The sequence below is a fragment of the Sesamum indicum genome, linkage group LG2, assembly GCF_000512975.1.
Source record: "Sesamum indicum cultivar Zhongzhi No. 13 linkage group LG2, S_indicum_v1.0, whole genome shotgun sequence".
NCBI classification, from domain to species: Eukaryota; Viridiplantae; Streptophyta; class Magnoliopsida; order Lamiales; family Pedaliaceae; genus Sesamum; species Sesamum indicum.
In genome coordinates this window covers 3790329-3809407 of record NC_026146.1, presented here as the reverse complement: position 1 = coordinate 3809407, position 19079 = coordinate 3790329, and the positions used below count along the sequence as shown (strand labels likewise).

At 35.6% G+C, this 19079-nt stretch overlaps 2 protein-coding genes across 4 annotated transcripts; both read left to right on the top strand.

The window, feature by feature from the left end:
* Positions 2131-7928, top strand: LOC105178912 (calcium homeostasis endoplasmic reticulum protein). The gene is made up of 4 exons (XM_011102501.2): positions 2131-2285; positions 3639-4690; positions 6459-6742; positions 6889-7928. Exons 2-4 carry the CDS (start codon positions 3702-3704, stop codon positions 7632-7634), a joined length of 2019 nt encoding a protein of 672 aa, XP_011100803.1. The 5' UTR covers positions 2131-2285; positions 3639-3701; the 3' UTR covers positions 7635-7928.
* LOC105178894 (GPCR-type G protein 1) lies at positions 8995-19015 on the top strand. Of its 3 annotated transcripts, XR_002286576.1 has the most exons (15): positions 8995-9616; positions 9961-10061; positions 10450-10557; positions 11111-11231; positions 11869-11998; positions 13721-13799; positions 14654-14742; positions 14897-14989; positions 15191-15217; positions 15341-15427; positions 15925-15996; positions 16311-16441; positions 17552-17838; positions 17926-18173; positions 18643-19015. XR_002286576.1 is itself a non-coding variant. In XM_020691793.1 (13 exons), exons 1-13 carry the CDS (start codon positions 9402-9404, stop codon positions 17703-17705), a joined length of 1407 nt encoding a protein of 468 aa, XP_020547452.1. In that variant the 5' UTR covers positions 8995-9401; the 3' UTR covers positions 17706-17860. The 3 variants fall into 3 exon arrangements, 1 of the variants encoding a protein (XP_020547452.1); XR_002286577.1 differs by lacking the exon at positions 17926-18173 and having other exon boundaries at positions 18643-19011; XM_020691793.1 differs by lacking the exons at positions 17926-18173; positions 18643-19015 and having other exon boundaries at positions 17552-17860.

Here is a 19079-nt window from a genome sequence, read left to right as displayed (position 1 = left end):
TTTTAGAAGCAAAAGGTGACATCTTAAAAAAAATTTATAATACTTTTTAAAAGTCAGAAGTTAAAAAGCATTTTTCTAAAGCGGTCGTAGACTCTCCTTAAGACAGACAAGGAAAGCCAATGGATAATTACTTGACAATCTCCTTCTAACTCAACTCGCTGCCATTCATGGCCAAGGGCCATCCGCATCCCCTCCTTCGTTGCCAACGGACCCCCTCCTCGACACCAGCACTCAGCCATCCATGCCCGAAGAGACCCCGAGCAACAACAGCTACACTAAGGGTGGCGACGAGTCGAGGTCGAGCTTATTTTTTTATTTTTTATTTTATTATTATTATTAGTAGTAGTAGTAGTAGTAGATTAAATCATGAGAATCACCAAATTTTTACATAAATTTATAAGTAATAAAATAGATTGCATAATGCATACTATGTTATAAATATACCAAAATATAGTATGATATTTTAATTTATTGTTATAAATATAAACTATTAATTAGTTTAGTAATAATATAATTAGTAAAATATACAAAAAAAAATTCATAGTGAACAATTTAAAATTGTAGAAAAGTATCCATTATTTTGAATAATACGATTGAAATATATAAAAATATTTTATAATTGATATTAATATATCTGCAATAAATTTATATATTTATAAATATTTGTATTATATTGATGTAACTATTATCTTACATTGTTAAACAACATGGGTCAATCGGGCCATCAAATCAGATCAAACCGTTAGATAGATCAAACTTATAGAAAAATACATTTGGTAAAGTTTTAGACTTATTGGATATACAAATATCGAGATATCGTACTTGAAATATAGGAATAATCATTCAAGATGGTGTATCATTCAATTAGGCCATGTGATTTTAAATTATACCGTCTGATATGATCTAATGGACTCAATCTTATATAAATTGGAATTTGGTATGAATCCAAATTTTAAAATATCGTAATTATTTATTAAACTTTTTGATCTTATTATATATAATAAAATAATAATAAAAATAATTAAAATTATTCAACCATCATCATTATTATTATTATTAGACTAATTCACAGGAATCACTAAATTTCGACATAAATGTATATGTAATAAAATATATTGCATAATATGTATCTTGATATAAATATAAAACTTAGAAATAGATAAAAAAAGTCATAAGCATCGCGTCGCCCCCCCTCCCCCCCACCCAGCGCGTGGGTGGCAGACATTGGCCTCCCGTGCGTAGTCCCGTGCAGCCGGCCCAAATGCGATCTCGCGGCGACGCTCATCACGACCAGTGGTTTGAGCGAGAACCGACCGCACTTGTTGGACTCATTGTGGAAGATGTTAAACAGAGGATTCTTACTATTTTTTTAGCTCGCTCTGTTAGTTCTTGTGCGTTATATAGACTTTGGCGTATCTCTTGGCCTGTTGAGGGAGACGCCATTCATTGAGAACTGTTGTACTGTTTATTTAATAAAATTTATATTTACCGGAAAAAGTCATAAGTGAATTACTTGTAAATTTAAAAAAAGTATAACACAATACAAATATATATTAAAATATAACATAAAGTTTATATGTGCCATATTGAATAATTATTTTATAAAAATATTATAACTTACTAAATTGTTGATTAAATTTATTTTTGTATAAAAATTAAACGTATAAATAAAACTACCATAATTTATTACTATCCAAAATAAATTAAAATGTATAATATTAATTAATAATCATAATATAATTTTGAGTATAAACTTGACAAAATATTGAATATGAAATTAAATATATAAAAATTTTAATATAACAATACATACAAAAAAATAAAAAAAATAGAATAAGACTCGCGAACTGATTAACAGAGGAATTGAGCTCGAAGAAGCTCGACCTAACTTGACTCGAGCTCAAAATCGAGCCGACTCGCTGGTCTGCCACCCCGGACCTACACCAATCTCCGCACCACCATCGAACAAGGCACGATCATAATTGATTTGAATAGTACTGAAACGTGGCCACTTCGGTTACAATTAATTAGGGATAATCAAACCCGGTCCGCAACAAGGCTGCACCAAAAGTCCCAGGTCTATAAAGCGACCCGGCGTCAACCCCGGGTACAAGTTAAGCCGGATCTCAAACACACACTACGCATATAAATTGTACAATTTCAATGTTGCACATAAAAAACCCTCTCTCTCTCTACATTAGTACGCAATACACATACATACCTGCAGGTCCTGCACTGATAAATCTCTAATTTGTAGGGTTTTTGTGTCTCTGCGACCCCACCAGGTAATTCTTCCGTTCTCTGTTTATGAATGCTTCGATTCATATATGCTGTGTGATAAAATTTTATTTATCCTCTTTTTTGGGGTAAACAGATATATGTGATGCGGCTTAGATCGATTTTTTTTCCTTTTAAGCAACACATTGAGACATTAACATGGCTTTTGATATATGCTTTTTCTTTTTCTGATTGTTTCGCTGCCGTATTCCCACTTGTGTGGAGTAGGTTTTCATTGTATTGTTGCCTGCTCAAGCTCGTGCGTGATGTTTGTTGTTTTAGGGCTTAGCTTATGCCATTTTCTTTTTTGTATTTAAAGTTATTATTATGGGTAATGTGTATTCTTTTTGCCTTTTGTTATTGCTTGCTGGAGCATGGTTGTAATCTTCTTTTTTGATCAATTTATTATAGGGAAAAATAAAAATTATTGTTGGAACTGATAAATCGTCCCATAGGTACAATTGGGATCCTTTTTGCATATGCATATACATAGTTGAAAATGACGATTCCAATTGTCCATCAAGAAAATGGGTCTCTCTGTGGTGGAGACATTGTTAATAGGACTTACCATGAGTGGTGGTGGTTTCTGCATTGTCTAAAGGTGAAAACTTTGAGGATTTACTAGAGGACACGGGAAACATAATCTTGTGTTAGAAGATAATAACTTGACAGCTGATGGTATAATCTGGGAGATGAGCCCAAATTACTGATAAGAGTTTTCTTTTGTAAGTGAACTTAAGAGCCCAAGAAAGAAAGTTGAATTGTAAGATCTGTTTCCTATAAGTTTTTGCTTTTATCTCCTTACCCTATCCTTAAGATTTTAAAAAAAGAACCTTCTAAATGTAGACTGCCTTTGTATGTAAATAGACATATATAACTACATTCTTTAATTGTTAAGTTGCTCAATGAAATTAAAACAGGCATTCTTTTCCTTTAAGTTCCACTCTGTAAATTTATTGTCTTTGAGAACCTCCTTTCTGTCTTCATGCTGTGGGCTACTTAATTTTATGAAATAATTGACATTAATGTTATGTTAATTAGTCTTTGAAGTATGCCTAACCTTATTAGACATGTGAGACTTTTAGGAGCTATGCAATGATTGTAGTAATTTTGTGTATGGAATTCTTAGCTTATCTGCTTCTCCATATCTTTTTGAAGTATTATCAACCTTGCAACATATGTGTAAAGGGATCTGAACTCTGAACTTTTGGACTCTGCCATGAACTAGTCTTATAGTGCACTATTTCCTCCTAAAATTACATGATACAACTAAAATGGCATATCTCATTCATTCCTTGAAGTGCTTGATTTGTTGATGTACTTTTTGAATAATGATGGGTTTTGACTGCCTTTTTCTGCAGTCGCTTGTTCAGTGGGATCTTCTAAGACCTTGGCAAGAGACTACTGGATCTCCTGGATTACTAATGGATCGGCAGCCTCATGATTATGGGCCTCCTATGACATATGGGCAGCAGCAGCAAGCGACTAATATGCAACAGCAACAACAATATGGTTATCATCCACAACATCAACAATTTCCTCCATCTGTCCATGGTCCTCCATTTTTGCCCCCTCATCCTTCCCTTCAACAGTTTCCCTACCCCCGTCCAATGCAACAAGCCCAACTCTATCCACATTTACCTCCCCATCCTCACCTTCATCAACAGTCACAAGCTTCTTTCCCTCAGCATGTGCCCCCACATCTTGCTCCATCACCTTTCCATAGTCCATATGAGTCTGCACCCCCCCCTGCGCCACCGCCATCTGATCCCGAACTTCAAAAGCGTATTGATAAGTTGGTTGAATATGCTGTCAAGAACGGTCCGGAGTTTGAAGCTGTGGTCCGCGAAAGAGAGCAAGATAATCCTGCTTATGGTTTCCTTTTTGGTGGTGAAGGGCATAATTACTACCGCTATAAGCTTTGGATGGCAACAAGACCCCTCATGGGTCCTTTCAGCCCTCCTTTCCCATCTTCAATGCCCGTGATGCATCCTCCCAACCCCATGTTGAATTCAGCACCTCATAATGCTCCGAATGCTGCTGCAGTTTCTCCTTCAGTACTCGGTTCTGCTCACCTCCAGCAACCTCCATTTCCGCCGTTCTATGAGCAGCAGCACCCTCATCACTCTCAGCCATTGGTTGGTCATAGCCGTCCTGAATTTGATCAACCTTACAGACCTTTCAAAGGTCTATCTAGACCGCTTCCATCTGATGTTGAGATGGAGCTGAATGGTGTTCTCAACAATCTTACTGGTACAAAGGAGTCAATTAAAGGTGCCAAGACTTGGTTTATGCAGAGGTCTCCTTTTGTACCTGCCCTGGCTGAGGCACTCCGAGATAGGGTGTTTTCCCTAGACGATTCTGAGAGACAGCTGCATATAGTATACCTTGCCAATGATATTCTATTTGACAGGTAGGCTCTGATTGCCTTAGTCTTCAACTTCTCTATTTTTTTCTCAACTAAAATTCTGAATATTGAGTACTCTTCAAATATATCTTTGTTGCACTTTTCTTTACTGATATTATTGCTTGTGTTCTATGTCAATATATGGTGGGTCTAATTCTATGCATTTCCCAAAAGATTCTTATTGTAGTAACCTGTGGTGGACAAATGTTAAGGATGGTTGGGACTGTATTAACTTAAATGAAATGTGGGATGTTTCTATTAAAGCAGTGTTTTTAACCTTTTTCTCCCTCTCTTTCATTCTTATACCCAAACCGAACTACCAACCAAAACATACATGGAGCAGCTATTTGTCCCTAAGAATTTATACAGTGTGTTTTAGAAGGCGAATGCAGGGGACACAGCGTTTCGTGGTTCTTGTGCAGGTGTAAGCCCTGAAGCATGGGGGGTGTGTTCTGGAATTGTTGACATTTTATTTATTTAAATTAAAATAATTTTAAAAATTAAAATAATGAGCTAGGTATTTAAAAAAAATGTAGGCAAGATTATGTTAAAAAATTAAAAGAGAAAAGTAAAAAATAAGAAACACTTAATCATTATAGCCTAATAATAGCAAGACCACTAGAAAAGTTTGAATATTACTTAACAACAAAATGTTGCTGTCTTTATTAAATAAAAGAAAATACTTAAATCCACAAATGGTAAGTGAAGACTTTATGAAAGAACAAAATGTCAAATGAGTATGATAATACAACCTTGAGGCTAGACATATATATTGAATTTAATATCTTTAGGAAACGATGGCTCCTATAGAGACTTCGGGAAAGCATGTATGTATTTTGTATTTCTTTGGGACCAGTGAGGTTTGGTTGACCTCTGTGACTTGTACATCAATCTTTTTTAAACTTGAGCTCTTTTGTTTAAGTAGCCATGCAATTAGTGTGGATTGTAATCAACTAGTTTAATTAATATGTACTTGTATGAAATATCAAGTTAGACATTTTAATTTTGTGTTATCGGCGTAAGCCCCATACTCGTAAGCGCCTATAGCAACCTTTTTGTCTGCTGTTATGTACTATTATTATTTATGCCAGAAAAATTGGCTTTTCATCTTGAGTTCTCTCTAGTTGTCATCTATAACAACTATCTCATCATATAAATTAGTAAGAAAGACATGAAGAATGCAGGTGAAGTTATTCTCTTTATTCCATTCCCCTTGCTCTCCCCCAAGGTTAGATGCTTACAGATAATAAGCCCATCCATGGCTGGGTTTGCATCCTGAGATTTAATAATGATTCGTTTTCCTCTATAATTTACCTTGGTTCCGACTCACTAGTCAAGTTCTACAAACATATAGACAAGCACTACAAAGATTATTATGAGTTTCTTCCATTTCTGATTGAGCAATCATTTAGAGTAAAATGGACTATACCGCCCTGGTTAAAATATCAATTATAGTTACATGGCTTTCATACTCCTTTGTGCACACTGTGAAATGGGAGTACTTGACCAAGTAAGTGTTTTTTTTTCTGCTTTTTAAACTCTTGTGTGGTGTGTTTGCACGAAATATTTTTTCGCTATTAATACCAATCTCATGCAAGCAGTTGATCACTTTCAGGTGTATCTAGGCAAATTTTTGTCTTAGATAATAGATTCATTATGAGGTAGTAAGAATACAAGCAAATACTTCGACCTATGAAAATTTAAGGTCCGCTATATACCCGAGAATCCAATTTGGTTTTATCACGTATTTATGTGTGGTTCCTGAAATATACAGCTTGCAGAGGCGAATCAACCCTCAAGAGCTTGATAATGAGGCGCTTGCCTTTAAGCCAGTTTTGGGTTCTATGCTGGGAAGGATATACCACAACCCGCAGAACAAAGAGGAAAACCAGTCACGTCTTCAGAAAATCTTACAATTCTGGGCCACAAAGGAAGTGTATGATCAAGATACCATCTTCTCGCTTGAAAATGAGATGATGAGTGGGATGCCACCAAATCCTTTTCCAGGTCCTCATGCAGGTGCAGCTGCTGTGGCAGGAGATCATTCTGCTGGCCCAGGTATCTGCACTAATCCACCTTTTGCATTTCTGGAGGATTAGCAATAAGAATCGGCTAGTGGCTGTCTCCTAATATGTGCATTATTGTTGCTCGTCTTTTTTGATAAACCAATGTATTTGACCTTCATGCTTACCTCTCTGTAATAGGACCGCACCAGGTGGCGAACCATAACTCATGGCAGCCTGATAAGCACAACTCCATTTCAAATACACCGGATCAAGAATATGCAGAAAAACAAGCTCCTTCAGTATCATCTCTGCCAGCCCAGCAATTTCATCCCAGTTCAATTCCTCCCAGTGGGTTTACTGGATCGTTGCCTGTGCCTTCCGCTGTTCAACCATCAAATCTACAAACGGCACCTACTCCCGGCAAAGTTGGTGAAAAACTTCCCCCTTACCCTTTGTTTCCACCTGGTCTTATTCCAGGTATGGTCAGAAAGATGCAGATTGGTAGTGGGGTGCCTTACTCTCCAATGAGCCCTCTGGATATTCCCACTGTGATTCCACCATCAAATGTATCACAGTCAGAAATTCTCGAGAGAGTGTCAAAATTCTTTAGAGAGATAGGAGAGGTTAACCCATCTGAAGGACCCATGAAGTCATCAGAATCAAGGGATGATGACGACTATGAATATGAAAGAGAGCTTCCAGCCCGTAAGGGAGGAGCTTGCATCCCTCCACCTCCTAGCCTAAACATCGACCCAGATACTGGAACTCTTGCTGATGGAAGTGTAGAACGAAAACCTGGATCAAGTAGTTCTGGCAGATTGGGACTTGGGGCAACGGCTGATCCAAATGAGCCGAGTCAATATGACGATGTCTACTCTTCATACAGAAAACAGAGAAGCACCAATTACCATTCATCTATGAGTGCAAGAGCTGCAGCAAGGTAAAACATGATGCAGTATTAAATGTAGGCGGATGAATTCACGTTAAAAGATCCTGAATTTTCTTTTTATGTGAGATACATTTTGTTGATCTATGGATTTGTAACTTTATCTGTATTTTACTTGATTTAATCGGTTTGGTAGAACTTTTACCGCCTCTTGCAGACGTTGTGACAATGATCAAATATGTGAAAATATACAAAACTGCTGTGATACTGCACTGACTAAAAGGTTACCTTTTAGTCGAAAACACTGCCGTTCTTGAATGTACCATTGCAGGGGATTGTTTGTTGTCGTTAAGAGCAATGAGTTAACTAGCTCGAAAGATTGAATTGATCAAAGTAGAAACTGGTGGAAGTATTGCCAGCTATCCATGAAAAAGGGAAAAATTGCACTTTTGATCTCACACGGCAAAGGATGTAGAGTATGTTGCACTTTTGATGTTACAATTAATGGGTTTAGCACATTTGATCTCTTCTCACTCTTAAGGGCCTTCCACCACTCCGCATTCTCCTTCTACCTACCCTGGTTTTGTAGAGCGTTCTCCTCTTAAATTCAAGATCAGGTCATCGACTTACCAACCAACCTTTAACGGTATGAAAGTACTCAAATCATGTATGACGACCCTATTTTGGTAGGATTTTCTTTTCCCCTAAAATTCAAGATTGATTATCAACTCATAACAGCTAAGTTGTGGTAGGGTTGGATTGGATGATTGTTGGGGTTTATTTCATGATTTGATCCGATGCCTCTCACTGTATTTAATGGATCCATCATCTTTAACAAATATGGAATAATACAATTTGTTTTTTTCAATTGTGAGCATTATATATATATATATATATATATATTTGTAACAATGATACATACACGAGAGCTGAAATTTCTATGTATTATTTATAAATACTAGTAATTTGTCGTGCAAATTATATAATATTATTTAAAATAATATATTTATTATTTAATAAAATATATATAATAATATTAATATTAAATTTATAAAATAATTATGTCAAAAAATGCACAAGAAAAAAAATTACTAGCAAAAGATAGTGGGGGAATGAAAGTTAGAAGAGTGCGTGGGTGAGAAGTTATTAAATCAAAATATATATTAAAATGAAAATATCAAAATAATTAAGACACCAATTCACACCCTTTCAATTATATATAGTATAGTTTCGTAAGCGGTATTTTTCTGATCAATTTATTATTATTATTTTATTTTCTCAATAAATTTCTAATATTGAAATAACACATTTTAAATTATACATCCTCTAAACTAATAAATCGATAATACTAACTTACCAAACTTTTACCAAACAAATTGTTTGCCTGTTCAATCCGTATTATAACTTTGTTCCAAAACAAGAATGGATACATAAAAAAATGACCGGAAAAGGGAATAGTATTTTACAATTATTGAGTTGAGAGTTGAAACCCCACCCTGGGAATGAATTTCAAATTTTAATTAGGAGTATTTGCTGACATAGCGATTGTATATTGCGAATTCATACTCTAGCACTGTGCTAAGCAAATTTGTTGCAAGAGAAATCAGTATTGTATTGGAATTTATGCTTGATCGATCTGGGATATCTCCCTTTTTACAAATTCGATTAGGGTTTCTCTTAATTCGTGTTGTTTCATTGTTTAAAGAGCTTCCCGTCAAGCATTGATGACAACCGCCAAACCGGAGTGGTGGTGGGTTGAAGAACGGAGTTGAGAGAACCGTGAATCTGAGGTAAATCCGGAGTAAACCCAGGAACGAAGAAGCAAATGGGGTGGGGAACCGCGGTTTACGAGGGAGTGGTGGCGGTGGGATCGCTGCTACTGCTGGGTTGGGGTGGGCTATGGTTCTTGAACAGGCGGCTTTACAAGGAGTACGAGGAGAAGCGGGTATTGGTCCAAATCATATTCAGTGTTGTCTTTGCTTTCTCTTGCAATCTCTTTCAGCTTGTCCTCTTCGAGATCATTCCCATTCTCTCCAAAGAGTAAGCTTTTCATCAATTTGTTAGTAGTCTAGTTTTACTTTCTGCTCAATCTGCCATTTGGATTTCAGGTTTTATCTTAAATTTCCTGTTTGTGAAATGCTTCTAATGAATGGTCATGTTTGTAACGGTGTAAGATAACTGCACATTCTTCTTGAATCTGGATTACATAAATCTTCTGAATTGGTGGATTTTACATGGATCCCATGATTAAGTATAAAAGAGCTGAGTTAATTTTGCATACATGTAGGAGGCCTTGGCTCTTTCATGCTATCGCTGTCATATATTTTGTCCCTTCTTTGATGGAGGCTTTTTAGAACTTTGATCTCAGTTGCTATTGTCTGTAGGGCAAGATGGATGAATTGGAAGGTGGATTTGTTTTGTCTGATAATGTTGCTCGTCTTCATGTTGCCATACTATCATTGCTATCTGATGCTTTGTAATAGTGGTAAGTTTGACAATCTCCAACTCCACATTTAAAGTTTTTTTATGTATGTTGATTTTCCCTATATTTGTGTGTTCATATTGCGTGGATGGTTGTGTGCATGAGACTGTTGGTGGCTGGTTTCGGCAATTTTTTATACTTTCAGCAACTCTTTTTATTGTACAAGAAGTTTCCTTTGTTTATCACTTATGATTTGGAGGGAATAGCATGCTAATGTTTGGGGTCAAGATTCATTCAAGTACTTTCATCATTAAATTTTTCACCTTAAGTTTTTGCTACTAATGCTCTAAAGGGAAAAGACTAACAATAGATCCAAACTTACCTATTTTTCCCCTTCCCCTCTTTTTGTCGTTCTACCAATTGTCACTATACGGTCAACTTTGTGTTTCAGGTGTTAGAAAGGAACGTGCTTCGCTTGGTGCTGTTCTATTCTTGTTGGCTTTTCTTTATGGTTTTTGGCGACTGGGTATTCATTTTCCAATGCCTTCTCCAGATAAAGGTTAGCATTTAATTTTTTATAATGGAGAATGGAGAGGGGTAAGATATATCCACAGCCTCTTACCGAATCTATTGTTGCATGCTTTTTTTTAATGGCTTCCAGTTATCCAGGGATCCATCCGACCATGAAATGATCTTTATTGCCATCTCTTTAGCACCCTACATCATTCTTTACTTTGCTGTCCACACTCTTTTTATGCGAAAGAGTTAAAGCTGCACTCATGTTGAATAAGACAATTATTTCCTCTTTGGATGACATTGTTTGGTGCAGGTTAATTTATCCAGTACCAAAATAATAGTTGTATCATAGTCTCAAATTTGGTGTTCAGTATCTGCAAACCCATTTCCTTCTAGATGGAAATTCTTCAGTTCTATCAAACTTTACTTTTACGTCGTATCTCTGTGACCTAAAAAAAGTTTGGCTTTCTGCAAAATTTTACTATTTAGCTTTGTGAAACCATTTTTATGTAGAATTTTTCTTAGAGGATATAGTTTCTGTTAAAGTATTTTATGCAGTTGCTAGCTGTCTTTATCCTCATGATTTTGTTTCTTAGGATTTTTCACTACACCTCAGTTGGTGAGCAGAATTGGGGTCATTGGTGTGACTGTCATGGCTGTATTATCTGGTTTTGGAGCTGTGAATTTGCCCTATAGCTATCTCTCTCTCTTTATCCGGTAAGAATGATGCAAGCTATATGACATCACTTAATGTGAAACTAGGGAAAGCTGAATATTTTTGCACATTGTCTTTGGATTTGCCCCAAGGGACCAAAAACAGAAATCTTGAGGTCTTACATGGGACATGCTTCTTCCTATTATTCGCATTTTGCTGGTTCACTGCATCTTAGTACTTGCTACTCAAAATTAAGTATGTAGCACAGAGCTACTATATTTAATAAGGTCTGAGTGCTGAAAGTTTTAGTTTCATCAGTCACATGGCTGATTTTGCATTAATGCAATTCTAGCCTTTCCCGCAGGCTTTCTGATTTTTCTGTAGTTTGTTTTATATGGAGCATTATGCTTGTTGCTAAAAGTATAGGTTTATGAATTAAAATTTTCAGGACCAATTTGTTTTAGATAAAAAGCTCATAAAGGGCTAATGTAGAAAAGTTCTTTTGATTATTTATTTAAGCTGAGAGGAAGTTTACTGATGCTTTTGCTGATCATATATATTTGCTTGTTGCTGCCCAGCTTTTTGTTCAAAGTTCATGTTTACTTTGGAAGTTAAAACCTTTGATGTGTTTTCCTGTTTGACTCTCTATTCAGTAACTTCCTGGTTTAATGTGTTTTCTTTTCTTTTTGCAATCTGAAGAGAAATTGATGAATCAGAAGTCAAGGCACTTGAAAGGCAGCTAATGCAGTCAATTGAGACTTGCATTGCAAAGAAAAAGAGAATAGTTTTGTGTCAAATGGAGATGGAGCGAAAGCAAGGGTCAGAAGAGGTTCAGTCATCTTGCAACCTATTTAAAACTACTCTTCTCAAATTTATTACTCCTATTTTCTTTTTGCCATATTCCAATATAAGGCACTGGTCTGCAAAATGAAAATTTTTCCCCAATTGCTAAAGCAAGGATGTAAAACCACTACTTTTGAGGTTAATGTTTGAACATAAATCGAATTTTCACTTTTTCAGCTCCCATCTAAAATGACGTGACAAGTCCACATGGATTCATATGAATAGGACTGAGGGAGGATTCCTTATTTTGTTTGTGAAAATTTATTGATTGATAATCCCAGCATTTTCAATTTCATGAGGAAATTAATATTGGGTGGGTATAATTTCCTACTTCTCTGGAGAAGTGCACGCTGCATTTGGTTCTATTTTTAATTTTCTCTAGATCTTTGTTCTATTCTTTCTCAAACCAAAACCTAACACATTCCACTTTTTTTAAACTTCTTTCTCAAGAATATCAATAAGAAGTCATGATCATTAATGTATATCCATATATATTCGATTAGTTTATATTGTAATGTATATTTAAATCATTACGTAAATATAGAAATACATATGTACATCTCCCAATCATTAAACATTTGATGTGATACCAATAACAATATATATATATATATATATGTATATATTCCTAATTACCTAAAAACAAATCCAAAAATACATCTTATTTCTGTAGTACGTTTCTGAAAAATTTCATCTTCTGGCACTTTCCAGTCAACACTAAAACAACCCGAGACTTGACCATTATTCTTGATATGTGATAGAAATAGGTCATGACAGGAATAATCTAATATGGTTAAGAAATGGTAAAGCTGAATGGTGAAACAGCCGCACAGTTATACCCTTTTGAACTTTCAAATATAGTACTTGACCCCCTTTGTTTAGCCTGATACTTTCAAATATTCTCTTGGCTAACATTTGTGAGAGATGTTTATTTATCGTTCCATTGTCACTATCTATAATGAATCTTATTTGCTGTCTGGAGAAAGAGTTTCCCAAATGTCAACAACTGCGACAAATACAACTAAGTCCACGTATAGGACATAGTGTTTCAAGTAATGGAACATGACAAAGGATTGACCAAAAGAATGAAAAAGGAAAAAGAAACCTGGCTAGAGATGATTTTACTTACCTATTTAATTCAGTGAAAAAGTTGTATAATGATCACCATCAAGGCCTATAATTGTCGTTGATGTCTATGGAATATGTTTATTGCTAAGGAAGAAAATTTTAGTAGGTTTTATGAAGAAAAAAGAATTAAGAGATTAAAGGCTTTTGGTCTAATTGGTCCGCAGAATGTAATAATCAAGAATTTGTGCCATTTTCAGGAGATTATTGGTTTAGTTGTTTGTATACTTTATTGATTTTGGTGCAGGAATTGGTTATGTAAGTTTGTGCTGTCACTCACAATTATATCATTTAGTTTGAAATTGAGAAGTTACTTTCTGGACACGGTTAAGTGGCAAAGTAGTAGAAAAATATGGGTGGTATAATGCTATTCAGAAGTTGTTCCAAGACATTTAATATTGTTTGCTGAAAACTGCTTTGCAGTTTTGTGATGAATTCATTTGATTTGTACTCTGAAATGGTTTCTAGTCTTACTATACAGTACAATTAATGAGCAATCCAATAATGGGGAGATAAAAGTATGCTATTTAATATCTTTCCCAAGAAGTTGAAATATGATTGCTGCTAAATTTTATTGTGACAGAAGTTAAACAATAGATCCTTCTTCAAGCGCATAGTTGGAACTGTTGTTCGATCTGTTCAGGATGACCAAAACGAGCAAGGTTAGTAATTGTAGAATTTGTATAGTGCTATAGCAAATTAATAAATTCTCAAGATTCTTTTAAGTTTTAAATAAGATGATTGAGAACCCGTGTTGGTGTAATCTTCTTTTCATTTGGTTTATATTCTATCTCTCTTTAGTGGCTGCTTGTGCTCTTCCAGACTACTTATATTGCTATTCATGATTGCTCGAATGACCTGGCTGTTCCAGCCCTTTGTTCCTACTGGTTGTTTGGTTTATATGATATGGTAATGCTGCTTTTGTGGCATAGACCTTTCTTCATCACATCTTCACGTCTAGCTATTGCCTTCAGCCTCTTGTATTGGACTGGCCATCTTTAACCCTTTATTATCATGGAATCCATTATTTCCATCGTCCGATAAATGCATGCACTAAACAAACACTGAAGTAAGTAACTCTGGAGTAGAAGAAAGGAAAAATGCTACTGGCGAATAGGTCGAACTGCACATGGGTGGTCCTTGTTCTTGTTCTTTTTTTTCTGATATAACCTTGAGCAATGAGCAAAAATGTTGAAACTTCTTAGTTTCCTAATTTCTTTTGCTTCTGACTTGCAAGTCCGTCGATTCCTATTTGAATTTATTTTCAGTATTTTGGCTTTTTTTTTAACTGGCTAGTAATTGGTTTTTTGCTTACAGTGGTGGAGTTTATAGTGTATATGAAAATAACATGGTCCTTTGATGAGCCATATCACTGACCCTTAATTACCATAATTGAAATGATGAGACGTTAAGCTCTTTCGTGGAGCAGAGTGGAGGAACAGGGTTTTAGAAATGGATGCTTCTTATTTTGCTTCTTTGCTACTTCCTATTGTTGTTGACTCTTTTCTTTGTCAAGATGTCAAAACCATGGAAGCAGAGGTACAAGCTTTGGAGGAGCTCTCGAAGCAACTTTTTCTGGAGATCTATGAGCTTCGCCAAGCTAAGGTATACTAGTGCTTGTCAGATTGTGTCTTTTTCTGCGTATTGCAAGTTGCATATTCTGCTAAATAAGATTGCAATTGGTTGTGGGCTTTTAAGTTTCTTGTGAAATCAAGATCCTTTTTGCAATTTTCATGTTGTTTTACTGCAATAATTTCAGGAAGCTGCTGCTTATTCTCGAACCTGGAAGGGTCACCTGCAGAATCTGTTGGGCTATGCATGTTCCGTATATTGTGTATATAAAATGATCAAGGTACTTTTCACTCATGTTATATGATTACATTCTTATGGTTCAATTTTTTTGTTGTAGTTCAATTTCTACAATAGATGAAGGACTAGTAACAGGCACACTGTAGTTATCTTTAAACTGGCCATGTTTAAGATCTACTAAAATATTCTGTAGTTTTCTGGATATGCTGATGATTGAAGTATATTTGGTTGTTTTATTTTGCAGTCTTTGCAAAGTGTTGTATTCAAGGAGGTAATGTTATAATACCCATTACGTTTATGTCGTGCAATTATTCTGCTTAGACATATGATATTCATCTTAACTCATTCTATTTCAAAGTTTACAGTATGTTAATGGAGTAAACTCTTGTCTCAGGCTGGTTCTGTTGATCCTGTGACAAGGACAATCAGCATATTTCTGCAGTTCTTTGATATAGGCATCAATGTAACTTTATTATCACAGGTTAGTGTCTGCCTTGCATCACTTTAACTTCCTGCTGTGTTATCCATTTCCCTGTAGCATGCAATGTCAAAGACATCCTTGACGTTTCAGATTACTTGGTTGTTGAACGTGAAGCACTCAATTTCAAATTCTAGATTATATGAAAATCTTTTATTATTTGCTACAATTTACTTTGTGGGGTCTGTGGCTTGTTTGTTAATGCATGTGAGCAAAGATGGATCAACATTGAATAATAAACATAAGAATGGATTTCCCATCATTTGTGCATTAAGGTCTCAAATAGGCTGTATCTATATCCAATAATTTGAGAAAAGAAAACTGTATGCTTAAAATTACGGATATTTGTTTGCCGAATGACAACTAAAAATCAGGAGGATGCTACATATAGTATAATATTTCAAATGAAAGCCATTCGGTGAATTATATTCTATCTTCAGATATATTATATAACCAGGATACTCTTCATGAGTAACATGTTTTTGTCTTCTGTAATGCAGTACATTTCCCTTTTATTCATTGGGATGCTGATAGTCATATCTGTACGAGGATTCTTAACAAATCTGATGAAGGCAAGTGTTTAATCCTCCTCTCGTCAAGTTTGTGTGGCATATTTGCTCTCATCTTACCCTTTCTTATCGCTTTGAGCTAGTTTGTGTTCTCTAGGAGGTTGTGGCAGTTGTCTGCTTCTTTCATTGAGTTGACACATGATTCTTCTTGCTCACAACGAAGTAGATAGGAATTCACTGCAAAGCAACTTAGTTAATGAATAATAACCTTTTGTAAAGTTTTATGCTGGTGCATGAATAACCTTAATACTGTTGCTTGAATGGTTGATCACAGTAGTTTCCTGGCATCTGATACCTAACTCCGGGATTTTGTACAGTTCTTTTTTGCTGTTTCGAGAGTTGGTAGCGGATCTTCAAGTAACGTTGTCCTTTTCCTCTCTGAAATAATGGGGATGTATTTTGTTTCTTCCATACTATTAATTAGAAAAAGCTTGGCAACAGAATACAGGTATGATCAGTTGTTATTAGTAGACCCTTTTCTTTTTCAAGGTTATGTGTCTTTTGGTGTAATGGAATTGTGCAGATTGTCGGAATAATTTTGATTGTTGCTGCTTGTTTCTCCTTCTTTCAATAATTTTGTTAATGTGATCAATTTATTGCTGTTCTCCAGTATTTATTTAATTTTCTTAATGTGATCTATAGACTACTATTTGTTTTCCTTTTGTTTATGTTTTTTGTTTTGCATTCTATCCCTTAAATTACTTGAACCGCATGATACGCAGAAATCTGTCTTCCAAGTTTGCTATGAGGAGCCAAATAATTCTGATTTAAGTTAGCTTCTGTAAAATCTTAGATTGACTTTTGCGGCCGTGGAGGTGCACACTTGGGGGTTTTATGCAGGAAAAATACTGATATTCTTAATTTAAAGAAATCATTCAACAAAGTTTTGATTCTCCAGTTCCTACCATTAATGCATAAATAGATTTCTAAAGATCATATGTAGAAGGGTGCTTGAACAAATAAGCATGCTGCGTATTGACACATGAGAAGAGTATCTTGTATGAGACCTTTTGAATTTTTTGTGGACTATGCATTTGCCCATATTTTGGTAACCCTTTGACATTGAGAAGCTCTCATGAAATCCCGCACCTAGACATTGATGGCTATGAATAATGCTGTTTGTCCTAGTATTTACAGGATGGTATTTGACTAGTGTATCTATCTTGTAAATTGCAGTATACTATTCGAATAAGCATTTTGACTTAGATAAATCTTTCTTTAGCTGGCTTTTTCCAGTTAGTGGCTTTCTTGAGGTTGCTGTGATTAGTGTGGGAAAGGCGGTCAGAGAATCCATTTAACCTGTGTGGATGCATAATACTCCTATTGGCTTTTACCTCTCTGCTAACCTGTGTGACATTGTTTGAATTCTTCCCTCGGCAGAAACTATTTCCTTTGTTTTTAAAGTCACATGTGTTGCTTGCATCTCGTGAGCTGACAAAAGTTATAGTAGTAAACTAGTATACTCGATCATATTGCTGCATTCTTCCCAGACTTCCAAGATGGCTGGCTTTCATTCGTTGCTTTTTAGATGTTTTGATGCAGACGTGTTCTTCTGCAGGATGATTATTACAGATGTCCTGGGTGGTGATATTCAATTTGACTTCTATCACAGATGGTTTGACGCCATCTTTGTAGCCAGCGCATTCCTTTCTCTGCTTTTGCTCTCAGCGCATTACACGTCTCGCCAGGCCGACAAACATCCGATAGATTAACTATTCTATACAATTGTCCCAAACAGTTCAAATATCTTTCATTCTTGTGGCATATTTCTTACTGATTCCTCCAAAGGACTGGGTGAGGATTGGTGTTGGATTTGGATACAGAGTATGGTAAAGATGAAAATGGGTAACTTGCATTTACTTGTCTTCCTAATCTGGTAACTTTTGCTTCTTTAATTCTATTTATTTATTTTGTTTACTGTTACATTTTCAGTTCTTATCTTTAGTTGAGTTGGCATCTCCCTTCCTCAATGAATGAACGGTTATGGGTTCAAACTCCGGTTCCTCCACCCCACACTACTTGTAATCTAAAAAGGAAAAAGATTCTATATTTTATGTTAATCCGCGCTTTGAGAGCATGGTTTAATAACAAAATCTAACACCAAGCTCTTGAATTCGATGTCGATCATCACTGTTGATGCCGAGGAATGGACTAGACAACTGGAGGGGTCAGTTAAAAGAGTAAGCCTTCAGACCAGTATAATGCTAATGTGCCGTTCTAGATATGACATGCTACAACTAGCTGAAGAGTTGGGCATTTGCTTGTGGTTAAAGACTAAATATACGGGCTTCGTTTAGTTCATATAATACTATAAAGCATGACCGAATGTGGTGGAATGATGGTTACTTTTTATTATTCATTATATAGTGTTTGATTTTTTTTTTATTTATTAAAAGCATCCGAAGGTGGGGGAGGCTTTTTGGAGTCCCCATCCATTCTTCATTGAAAATAAAACGTAGTCAACATTACATCATAAGCGCAACAAAACATAGGAGGAGTACTACTCCTTTACATTGAAACAATTTTCCAGTGACATCATATTTGTTGTTTCTGCTATCGTTTTTTGATTCTCCTTGTCTGAATTTTTGGACCGCACGAGTTGCTCCTTTGTTTCATCACTTGAATTTTTTCCTCCGTATTCTTGACCAGGTACTCTGGTATCTCATCTATGGGGAGTTGATTTCTAGACAGTTTGGCTGGAGAGGCCAACTCCTGTAACAGTTGCTTTGCCAGTCTGTATCAACGGGGTTGCAATTGGTCGAACAAATTGGGTCGCAGATCTTCAATAGCATGGCACTACTGACCATACTCTCCCCTCATCTGAATTCTGTTCGACAAGCATGGTAGCATTTCCCATATGTATTCAATTTCACTCAGCCACTTTATATTCCAAATTCTCCTCACCCATTTTATATAGTGTTTGATTTGACTTATTGTATGTGTGATATCTCATATGATAACATAATATGGTATTTAGTTGAAAAGACTACAAAGTATGATTAAATGTAAAAAGACCATTAAGGATAAATTATTTTTATTTTAAAATTATAGCTTGTGGATGATTACATAAGACAAAAAACCCCTTA

What these genes read in the sequence shown, in the direction of transcription:
- LOC105178912 (XM_011102501.2), top strand. Translation starts at nt 3,702, where the DNA reads ATGGATCGGCAGCCTCATGATTATGGGCCTCCTATGACATATGGGCAG. An exon ending in AATGATATTCTATTTGACAG is followed by an intron (nt 4,691 to 6,458) that starts GTAGGCTCTGAT and finishes TGAAATATACAG; the next exon opens with CTTGCAGAGGCGAATCAACC. An exon ending in AGATCATTCTGCTGGCCCAG is followed by an intron (nt 6,743 to 6,888) that starts GTATCTGCACTA and finishes TCTCTGTAATAG; the next exon opens with GACCGCACCAGGTGGCGAAC.
- LOC105178894 (XM_020691793.1), top strand. Translation starts at nt 9,402, where the DNA reads ATGGGGTGGGGAACCGCGGTTTACGAGGGAGTGGTGGCGGTGGGATCG. An exon ending in GGATGACCAAAACGAGCAAG is followed by an intron (nt 13,800 to 14,653) that starts GTTAGTAATTGT and finishes TTCTTTGTCAAG; the next exon opens with ATGTCAAAACCATGGAAGCA. An exon ending in AGCTTGGCAACAGAATACAG is followed by an intron (nt 16,442 to 17,551) that starts GTATGATCAGTT and finishes GTTCTTCTGCAG; the next exon opens with GATGATTATTACAGATGTCC.